At 44.4% G+C, this 11,495-nt stretch overlaps 1 protein-coding gene and 1 pseudogene across 10 annotated transcripts in view; both read left to right on the top strand.

Moving 5' to 3' along the window:
• Positions 1-11,495, top strand: part of TTC3 (tetratricopeptide repeat domain 3) — a 154,377-nt gene that overhangs the window by 136,572 nt on the left and 6,310 nt on the right. For all 10 annotated transcript variants that reach the window (XM_027770952.1, XM_027770958.1, XM_027770954.1 and 7 more), the window contains 5 exons: positions 653-743; positions 1,747-1,848; positions 6,495-6,856; positions 8,427-8,553; positions 8,738-8,875. In XM_027770952.1, coding sequence (XP_027626753.1) covers positions 653-743; positions 1,747-1,848; positions 6,495-6,856; positions 8,427-8,553; positions 8,738-8,875 — 820 coding nt within the window. The remainder of the gene's footprint in view (positions 1-652; positions 744-1,746; positions 1,849-6,494; positions 6,857-8,426; positions 8,554-8,737; positions 8,876-11,495) is intronic.
• LOC114007438 (uncharacterized) lies at positions 1,501-1,631 on the top strand (annotated as a pseudogene).

Raw genomic sequence — 11,495 nt, forward strand, 5'->3', positions numbered from 1 at the left:
CTGAGCTTCCTAGCAAGCTTAGATTCTTTCTTGGGGATGCTATGCTTACTCTGCCTGTTCCTGGCAAGAGAAAAGGTACAAAAGGAATGTTCTAGTTTTTCTTAGTGTGTGATAGAACAGATCATCACAGATTGACGGTGTTACTGAGCTTCTCCATTATGAGTCTTAAGTTTGCCTGTCTCTTTCAGTAGATCAGATTCATAATGTCCTGAGATGATAAATTTGTCTTAATCTGTCAGGCCCCATTCTTTATACTTACGATACAGTAGAAGTTAGGAATTTATGGAAATGTTTGAAATGCCCAGGTTTCCGATTTTAATTCTTTTAAATGCAAAGACAGCCTTTAATGGTAAACAAGATGTCAAATGAAGAATGGTCAAGTTTTCAAATTTGGGGAGAGAAATGATAATTCAGAAGAATATTTTTCCTCTGCCCACCAGTTTTGGGGTCTTTATATTTTATATTAGTCATTAAAATTTCCTGAAGTGTTTCTAGTGGCAAGTTTGTAAGATAACACAATACTTTTAAAATAGTTGTTCCTTTTTTCCCTGTATGATAATGTTTAAATGTGCATTTTTGTTTTTACCTTAGTGCTTTTAATTTTTAATTTCTAAAGTGGATATAAGCATTTTATATTTTTATACTTTTTCAGTGATTCTGCAGCTCATCCAAACATGGAATCTGATATACATTCATGGGAATCCTTTCTTTCTAATGTTACAAAAGAAATTGAGAAAGCAAAGGTAAGTTATAAAAGAAACATTTTTTTTTTTGAGAGATTTTTGCTATAGAGTGCGTGTGCTCACCAGAAAGACAGAGAGAGACAGAAAGCGAGAAATCACCCCAGAGAGGGGATGGCCACGCCGCAATCCCTTCTCCATTCTCCTCTTGGGATCTTGGGCACGCATGTATACACTCCCAGCGTGAGTTCAAGCCACCAGGTCTGGGACTTGAACTGCACTTGACTACATGGGAATCCAGCACCATAGCCATTATGTGAACTGCTGGTCCCAAATAATACATTATACTTCTGTCAAAATCTTTGTGATGGTTATGCTGTCATATTAAAACTTTCTTTTCTGGGAACCAGCAGTTAGTGTAATGGCTATGTCGCTAGACTCCCACGTAGTCGACTGCGGTTCCCGTCCCGGACCCAGTGGCTTAAAACTCACACCGGGCGCATGTGCGTGCGTGCCCAAGATCCCAAGAGGAGAATGGAGAAGAAGAGATTGCGGCGTGACCATCCCCCCTGGGGGGGTGATTTCTTGCTTTCTGTCTCTCTGTCAGTCTGGCGAGTGCACGCACCCTATAGCGAAAACCTCTCCGAAAAAACTTTCTTTTCTGACCTGCTAATGGCAATAGCATGTTTTTTGTTCAAGTTACTAGGATTTTTTAATAAAAGTCTTATTTTTCTTCATTAACTGTCTTAAACTCTGCCCTAGATTGATAATAGTAGAGAACTTATGTTTGATGTTATAAAGTATTCTGATTAATGAGGTGAGCTTTGCACAGTGGCAGTATCGTAGCCAATGAGGTTTATCCGAGGCGCGATTATTGCTAATTGATTAATGAGGTGTTACTTTGAACTTGTTTCTGTGTTAGGAGTAATTGTTTTAATACTTGCATCTTGGAAAATTGTCAACCATTTGTAGTATAGAGTAAAGAAAAAGGTATTAATTGATATTTGTGATTTTCCCCCCTTTGGAATTTATTTGAAAAACTTAATACTTTCCTTTCTACTCATAGTCTCAATTTGAAGAACAAATTAAGGCAATTAAAAATGGTTCTCAGCTCAGCAAACTTCCTGAAGTGCAGATCTCTGAGCTTTCATTTCCTGCCTATGCCAGGGTAAGTGTATTACATAATGAACCATAGTCGTTCTGAACTGGCCAAAGTAGTCGTTTGTTGTTGTTTTCTGACACTGAGGAGGGCGAGGATTAATAATTACCTTAATGTTTTTGTTATTGCTGCTACTGGTTAACCTTTTAAGCTTTAAAACATTCTTTTTTTTTTTTTTTTGGTTTTTTTTTGGAGACATTTTTGCTATAGGGTATGTGCGCTCGCCAGAGAGACAGCGAGACAGAATGCGAGAAATCACTTCCCGGGGGGATGGCCATGCCACAAGCCCTTCTGCTCTAGTCTCCCCTTGGGATCTTGGGCACGCACGCACGCACCCGGCGTGAATTTAAGCCGGCAGGCCCGGGACTCGAACCACGGTTGACTACATGGGAGTCCAGCAACATTACGCTAACTGCTGGTCCCTTTTTTTTTTTTTGAGAGGTTTTTGCTATGGGGTGCGTGCACTCGCCAGGAAGACAGAGAGAGGCAGAGAGACAGAAAGCGAGAAATCACCCCCCCAGATGGCCACATCGCATTCCCTTCTCCTCCATTCTCCTCTTGGGATCTTGGGCATGCACGCACACATGCCTGGTATGAGTTTAAGCCACCGGGTCCAGGACTCGAACTGAGGTCGACTACATGGGAGTTCAGTGACATAGCCATTACGCCAACTGCTGGTCCTAAAACATTCTTATATAAATAAAAGAGCCATCTTTTTACGTCTGTATATGAGGACAGGGCTAAGACAGATACACTGTTGGTACAATCTGTTGTGTTTACTTAGCTTATCTTGTTTTTTCCCTGGATGCTGCAGGGTGTGTGTGTATGTGTGTGTGTGTGTGTAGTCCTGCATTTGAGCAAGTAACCCAGGAGTAGCAGGTACCTCTGTACTCTGACCACAGGGGATTATATTCATTCTTACATGTTTGTTTCGGGGCATAGAACCAGAATCTAAAACTTACGATCTGTTTCCTCATCAAATATGGAGGGGAAGAAGGAAAAAACAAAAAAAAAGCACTATCCTTGAGACATACAAGGCTTTGTTGGTCTGGCGTGTCGTATCTTACTTGTAGTTTGGAATACTTGCTGAATCTTTTGAATAATAATGATTGCCAGACCTTATCTTTTTATTTTAAACTATGCAGCATGGTAAAGAAAAGTATTATATTTTGTGGACTTTATAATATGGCTAGGTCTGGTGTTACCTTAGTGTATTCTGGGATACATATTTCTTAAATTTAGACATAAGCGCCATTCAGTGAATTAGGCCCAAAGGAGATCAGACTGTGAAACTTTGCAGAAGGACTCTGTTCCGGAGTTGACTGGAGATAGGTTTCAGAATATTTCGGTGCAACATTGAAATCTTCTGGTTTGTAAGGACAGGAGACTGTTGTCCTCAGCACCTGATTTACACTTTCCTGCTGTTGCCAGACCTGTGCCTGGGCTGTTCCCAGCCTGGAACACCACCCTGGCCCTATGGGCAGCCTTCCCGGAGCACTCGGGCAGGGGCTGCGCTCTATTGGCCCTCCCCCAGGACTCCATCCTGTGCGTTAGGTCTCCGTTGGATGGGTGCTCCTTCCTCAGCCTAGTCTAGCGTCTCTCTCCCACCAGGACCTTGCACACTAAGCATTCAAACTTACTGCAGATTCATCCACAACAATATTTGTATGACCACCTTAAACTGAGTGGAACATTCTGTTGAAATCCAAAGTTTTGGGGTTTCTATTTTTTTGGGGGGGAGATGTTTTTGCTATAGGGCACGTGCACTCACTCGCCAGAAAGGCAGAAAGAGACAGAGAGACAGAAAGCGAGAAATCACCCCCCAGGAGGATGGCCACGCTGCAATTCCTTCTCTATTCTCCTTTCAGGATCTTGGGCACACACACACAAGCGCCCGGCGTGAGTTTTAAGCCACCAGGTCTGGGACTCAAACCGTGGTCAACTACATAGGAGTCCAGCAACGTAGCCATTATGCTAACTGCTGATCCCCCAAAGTTTTTTGGTTTTTTTTTTTCATAATTTTTTTTTTTCTTGGCTGTGGTTTCAGTGGATAGTAGGTAAGGACAGTGGGAATCTCGTTCATCCATCTCCCAAAGTTTTTTTCTCTTCATAGAAAATATTTTTTTCTCTCCATTGTAACTAAATTAGAAATAGAATTTTATTTAGAATTAAGGATCACCTTTCATTTACAGTTTTTCAAAGTTCCTGTAGCAGATACAGAGAGGAAAAAACTGGATCTCAATAGAATATTTTAGAATTAATCTGTAATTTTAGTGTAAGCGATTTTATAAATATTCAAGAATATTCATGTCCCAAATCCCCAGAACGCTCTGCATGGCAGGAACTTGAGTGACATGTGGCCCTGAAATCCTTTCCTTGGTATCCCATCTCCCCTTTCTTCATTGTTGAGTATTCCGTGGTGCCGAAGGTCAGGCGAGGGCTGCATCTTGAAGTGTACGTGGGCTTGGGAAGGACAGCCTTCAACACAGAATTACAAGCGAGCCTCTGAGGTTTTCCACACCGGAAGGTGCCTGCAGCATATCTAGAGTGTTCTAGATGGAAGAAATAGCGTATTTGGAGACTAGAAGGAAAGCTGCAGAACCCATTCTGTTCATGGCTGTCAAGAACTGAGTATGACGAAGGGGGCTCTCCATTGGGCTATTGGAGAAATCATGACATATTTTTTCTATGCAAAAATGCATCATGACTTTTCCAACAACCCAGTAGAAGAGCCGGGGACCAGAATCAAGGGAGCCCTGTTCTGTGAGCCATGGCAAGTAGTCTGGATTTTTCCCCTGATCACTAGGACACAGGTATAGGTTTCGAGTCAGAGAACAGCAACATATTCATATGCTGTAGCAGTGTTGACAGCAGTGAGAAGTGGCTACAGAGGGCTGGAGTTCTTTTCAGCTGCCAGCTCTAAGCTTCTGCCATCAGCCATATCCTAGATGAGGGGTTGGAGGTCAGGGGAGAGAACAGATCCAAGAGGTATTTAGGAGGTACAGTTGTACTGTACTGTGGCATTGTGAGGAGTGGGAGGAGTTGAGGGGGAAGTCCAGGGTCCTGCCTATGGGTGGGCACCAGGGGAGAAGCAGGTTCCAGGAGACTGAACTGGGGCTGGCTCGAGCTTGACAAGTTTGAGTGGCCGTACAATCACCAAGTGGATTTGCAGATTTGAAGCTCAGGAACATTTCCAGACTGGAAAATTTTTAAAAGTGAGCCCTGAGGCCAGCAAATGGTGTGGTGGTTAAGGCACTGGATTCCACCTGGCCAATCAGTTTGAGTCCTGGACCCGGAGGCCTGGAAATCACACCAGGTGTATGTGCATGTGTGCCCAAAATCCTGAGAGGAGAATGGAGGAGAAGGGATTGTGGCGTGGCCATCCCCCCTGGAGGGTAACTTCTCACTTTCCCTCAGTCTGTCTCCGATGAACACATGTGCCCAAGGGCAAAAGCCTAAAAAAACAAAATAATAGAAGTTGAGTGCTAATCAGCACGGAGCACACAGTCACTGAGCCTGAGAGAATGTGACATGGCCTGGGGATAATGTGGCATGTAGAGCTTAGCAAGCCCGAGGAAGAAACAGTGGCACGGAGCTGTTTGAGGATGAGGAGATGGGAACCAAGAACACCTGAAGCCAGCTCTGCGGGGAGGGGAGGGGTGTTGGGACAGCCGGCACTGGATTCCCACATGCTGACCGTAGTTCGAGTCCCAGACCTGGCGGCTTGCTTTCTCCCTTTCTCTTTCTGGTCAAATTAACAATAATAAAAATAACAAATGAAAATAAATAATTCTTTTTTTAAAAAAAAGGAAGTCCAAGTTGTATTCTTATTTTAGCACCTAACAAGTTATAGTCAGTAACTTTTTCTAAAGAATTTATTTAACTTCATTTTTTTTTTCAGTTTGCTGCAGGGTATGTGTGTTCACTAGAGAGATGGAGAGATGGAGAGGGAGGATGGGAAAGTGAGAAAGTGAGCCACCAGGTCCAAGACTTGAACTGTGGTTGGCCATGTGGGAGTCCAGCACCTTAACCACCATACCATCTGCTGGCTCATAATAATTCTTTTTTTTTAAGAATTACTTTATTTAATTTTATTATAATTTGAACAGAGAAAGACAGAGAGAGAGGGGACATGAAAAAGCAAGCTGCCTGGTCCGGGACTCAAACCACAGCCATGAGGGAGTCCAATGCCCCAACCACCATGCTATTTGACAGCCCCAGTAATTTTTTAAGAGACATTTTTGCCTTAGGGCTCATGGCCAGAGAGAGAGACAGACAGACAGACAGTGAGAGGGGAAGTGAGAAATCACCCCCCAGGGAGGATAACCACGCTGCAGCCCCTTCTCCTCCATTCTCCTCGTGGGATTTTGGGCACACATGCACATCTGGTGTGATTTTTGAAGCCACTGGGTCCAGGACGCGAACTGCAGTTGGCCACGTGGGAATTCAGCAATATAACCACTAATGTAACCACTATGCCATCTACTGACCACCCAGTAATCCTTTTAAAACAAGAAAATCCACTATGTTTGAGTTTGCTGTGCACTAGAGCACAGACCTCCTTGTAGTCGTGGTTACCCATCATTTTCTGCCCTTGGACATTTCTCCTGACTCAGAGCAGACCTCAGTGATCCGCCTCTGTGGTTCCTTCACAGGTTTGTCCCGAGGTAAATTCCAAGTCATCACACACTGATGATCGAGGGACTGGGACTTCCACAGGCAACGAGACTGGACACCAGACAGCAGCTCACAAGAGTTCGAGTCTGCTTTCTGCTGGTTATCGCCCAGTTGAAGCTGCTGCTGCACCATTGCCAGTGTCACCCTCTCATGAGCGTGAAGTCACTCGGCTGCCAGCACCTAGAAGAGCTGCCCAGGCGGCTCTGTCAAAGCACAGCCCTGAGATGGATCAGAAACTACCTGCTCCTCCAGGACATGCTGCTCGTTCAAGCCAGTCTCCAAAAAAGTCATTCAACAGTATTATTGAGCACCTGTCAGCGGTATTCCCATGCCACAGCAGGTATGAGTACAAAATATCTGGATTCATTACATATTTCATTGAGCTGTGCTTTCTTGACCAGTTAAAATCACGGCCAGTTAGTTAGAGACTAAAGTGGAGAGGAGTACGTAGTTGTTTTGCTCAGAAAGTACATGCTACATTTCTTTCTTTTTGTAAACAAGAAGTAAACCTTTTCTGAACATGCATTGCTACAGTGTTAACACCGATCACTGGGTAATCAGCACTCATTAGAAACCTTGGCAGTTTGGTAGATTACTAAGATCGGGATGAGATCAGTGTCAGAAACCGGTTACGAATCAGTAAATGAACTGCAAAGCAATGGGGGAAACCACTTGTAGTAGAGAAGGCAGTAGCACGTTGTGCCTTGTTAGAGAAGATTTCTGATTTGTTAGAGGTGTGAAGTTGCAAAGATTAGATCAGATTCAATAATGAGTTGTGTGGACATATTTAAAAAGGTTCCAGTGAGTAAGGAGAAGAACTGCTGTTTCCTGGGTCAGCAGTTATAGTTAGGGTCTGGGTGGTTGCAGGTGCTCCAGGTGTTTCTGTCTCCACCTTTGGCCCTGCTCTCCAGGTTGGGGTGCCTTTGGGCTCAGTGGGTAAGTAGAGGCCATGTCTTTGGGGTGCAGCTGGGAGACAGAAAGCTGCACCTGGTGTGTTACTTCTGTCTCTAGGACAATGTTAATTACAGGCTTTGAAACTGAAATTTGGAAACAAAGTAGTTGTTAAAATGTGATTGGCCAGAATGGATGTTTCCTATCTATTGATGAAGTCCTGCCATTTGGAAATGAGTCTGTTCTGTCTGCACATGAGCATACTGCCCAGCCTAATTAGAGAAACATTGTAAGTTCTCGCAGTAGCAGTTATCCTGTCAGTTATAAAAATATGCTCATTGTAACTATGAGAAGTACCTATAAATAAAATTGTTTGTAATCCTGATTATATTTGCTAGCAGTTACAGTCAAATGGAAATGGCATCCTAATTTTCTGCAGATGAAAGCTGTGTGGGATATTGTAGTATAAACACGAAGTTCCTGTTGGCTAGGTATAACTCCCACCTGACATTAACTGTGAAACGTTTAGCCTTTGAACCTCATTGTTGGCTAGATTTTTCCAAAGGAAGTCGGCAAAACTTGGTTCCTCTTGGATAGAAGGGGTTTTGTTGATTTTGCACACCCAGTGGTGTGTCTGATGGTCCAGGGATTTCGCATAAAGGTTTGCTATAGCTAGGCTGTATGCAGTCAGTTTTCTAAATAGGACTGGATACCTCAAATGGATCTAGCAACTGTGCTGTTACTTTGAAATTCTATTGAAATAAATAATTTAGAAATACTGAAATTTTCTTAAATACTTGGAAAAAGCAGTTCTGCCTTAAAACTGTTTCGCTCTTCCTATACAATGAGTATTGTCATGTAGTCTTAACATTAATTCTGTGTGTGTGTGTGTGTGTGTGTGTGTGTGTGTGTGTGTGTGTGTGTTTTGGGTTGGGCTGGTGTGTTAATGCTGACATAGTATTTCTTAGTAGTAGAAAACTTGACTTTCTGTTTCATTTATCATCCTCTTTACCTTTCAGCACTGAGCTTGCTGGTTTCATTAAAAAAGTACGAAACAAAAACAAGAACTCACTCTCAGGATTGAGTATTGATGAAATTGTCCAAAGAGTGACAGAATACATTCTAGATGAACAGAAAAAGGAAAAGGTATTTTATCTGGAAAGAATAAAATGTTCCACTTCATCCTTACTTATTTATAAAATACAGGAATTTTTAAGAAATGCTTTAAATCAAGATGTAGAGAGCCGTTTACTAAAGATGAGATGGGTCAGGTAACTGAACCTCACTTCTCTCTTGTGTCCTCCACTCCCCAACCCCCATGTCTCTGCAGCCAAGTCCAGGAAAGGACAAGAGTACAGCTGCGCCCAGCTCTGCCGCTCCTGCGACCAGGCCCGCCTCCCAGGGCCCCCCCTTGTCAATAGTCAGACCTTCATCCAACACCAACGGCCAAAGGACAGAAGATGTTCCTGTGAGTGTTATATGTCTGGTTAGTTTTGTTTTTCATGAAGAAGAAATAACTTTTTAAAAATTTTCCTATAAAAGTTTCCTTGTGTGTTGACTAGAGAAAGAGATATAGAGGGAGGTTGGGAAAATGAGAAAGCAGCCCCCTGCCCTCTCCCCGACCCCCCGACCCCGGCCATGCTGCATTCTCCTCTCTTCCATTTCCATCTTGGAATTTGGGGCATACACACACATGTGCCAGCATGTTCCTTAAGCTGCCAGGTCTAGGACTTGAACCACATAGTCAGCCATATGGGATCCAGCTGCCTTAACTGCCACACCACTGTCTGTCCCTGAAGCAACATTTTTAATCCATGATTTAGTTTATTCTTTTCATTTCTAGATGTAATTTTTTGATTCTGACATTAGAAACCAATTTTTTAAAAAATTAAGTTTTTATTTTGTTTTGTTTTGAGGTTTTTGCTATAGGGCATGTGCACTTACCAGAAAGACAGAGAGAGACAGACAAAAAGTGGGGAGATGGCCACACTGCAATCCCTTCTACTCCCTTCCGTTGGGACCTTGGTCACGCACACACACGGGCCTAGCGTGAGTTTAAGCCACCGGATCTGAGACTCAAACTGTGGTCGACTACATGGGAGCCCGGTGACATAGCTATTACGCCAACTGCTGGTCCCGAGTTTATTTATTTATTTCTTCCCTGGCTGAGAGAAAGAGTCAGAGAAAACATACTCATCAAAGCCTTGACACCAAAGTCCACCCGCAGTCAGCCAACCCTGGGTCGTGGGTATTTGCATGCCCGGCATACCCAGGGTGTCTCTGGGTACAGACTGAGCCTTCCCATGTGGGTCAGCCTCACAAAACATTGCATTTTACCTCCGTGCCACCGTTCAGTCCCAGAAACCCAGTTTTGGTGTACTCAAACGTGTCTAGTTAAACCAGTCTGTGGATGGCTAAGGTGGTTGTATCTCTGCTCTGAGGAATGTCCCAGGGCCCAGCACAGCCACAGGCCCCTGCAGAGTAACAAGAGCTCTGACCACAGAGTTGCTGAGCCTTGCCTCCTGCCCTTGTTTTGTGGGAGATGGTCAGACGTGTTAATTTTTGTATGAAATGTGGCATTTTGAATGACTGGAGAGAATGATTTTTGAATAATGTTCTCCGTAGCCGTCGGTTGTGCAATCCCACAGACTTGGCTCCATCACACAGTAATGCTGAGCCTAGCCACTACCTGCTTGCCCGGCCACCAGCTGGTCAGTGCTGCAGTCCTGTGACAAGGATCCACACTGGACTTGAGAAAGGCTAGCTGCTGCCCTTTGCCTCTTCCAGCAAGTCCTGAGGAAGGCTTACCTGTCATTTGAAATGCTGATTTAAGTTGTGGGCTAGCCTTTTAGACTTAAGAGTGTTTTCATTTACATAGAACATTTTGTGAAATACTGTTATATCTTTTATCTGAATTGGTACAGCATTATAATTGTCTTTTTAGTAAGGAAATTGAGGCACAGATTGCTGTGAGCTTGCCAGCAGGCGTGGAAGTAGATCAGAGCAAACTCTTTTTTTTTTTTTTTTTTTAAGAGAGGTTTTCGCTATAGGGCATGTGCACTCACCAGACAGAGAGAGAGAGAGACAGAGAGACAGAAAGCAAGAAATCACCCCCCCAGGGGGGATGGCCATGCCACAATCCCTCCTCCTCCATTCTCCTCTTGGGATCTTGGGCACGCACATACACGTGCCCGGCGTGTTTTAAGCCACCGGGTCCGGGACGCAAACCGTGGTCAACTACGTGGGAGTCCAGCGACATAGCCATTACGCTAACTGCTGGTCCTAGAGCAAGCTCTTGACTTGTGGGTGGCACATCCTTCCCTCGTCTTCGCCATGAGAACCAGCTTGCTGGGGACCACGCAGTCAGTGTTACATGTGTGGTTAAAAGAGGGCCTGTCACCTGTGTGGCTCTAGCTGGGGTTTCCAGGTGGGATTCTGGTATAGGGCACATTTTCCTTTTTGTCCAGTCATGGTGTTCAAGTGTAGATGACATCAGTGTTACTGGGGCAGCAGGCCCTTAACACAGGTCCCCAATCCCCAGGTATGGAGTGGGTGCCAGTCCGTGGCCTGTTGGGGGCTTGGGCCATGCGGTGGTGGGTGGGCAGTCGGGGGTGAGGGAGGATTCATCTGTGTTTGTAGCCACTCCCATCACTCACATTGCCACTGGGTTCTGCCTCCTGTTAGATCAGTGGTGATATTGGATTCTCCTAGGAGCACGATCCCTATTGATCTGTCATTGTTTCATTGTACACTGCAGGGTGATAGTGGTGGAAATGGTGCACAGTGGATGTGGTGTGCTTGGGTCATCCCAAAATCAACCCTTCCCCCTGGACCGCTGGTCTGTGGCAGGATTTTCTTCTACCAGGCTAGTCCCCGGTGCCTGGAAGGTTGGGACCACTACATGACATTCTCAGCAGAGAGGTGGCAATATGAGATTCACATAGAGCACTAGTTTGCTTACCTGAGCTAGTGCTGAGTCTTTCCATGAGCTTAGATGTTAAATCATCCCATTCATTTTCACTTTCCCTTTGGAGCTTTTCCATGCCACATACTTTTAGCTCCCATAGGATCTCACTCTCTTCACGAAG

Source organism: Tupaia chinensis, unplaced genomic scaffold, assembly GCF_000334495.1.
Source record: "Tupaia chinensis unplaced genomic scaffold, TupChi_1.0 Scaffold000175_1, whole genome shotgun sequence".
Taxonomy (NCBI): Eukaryota; Metazoa; Chordata; class Mammalia; order Scandentia; family Tupaiidae; genus Tupaia; species Tupaia belangeri.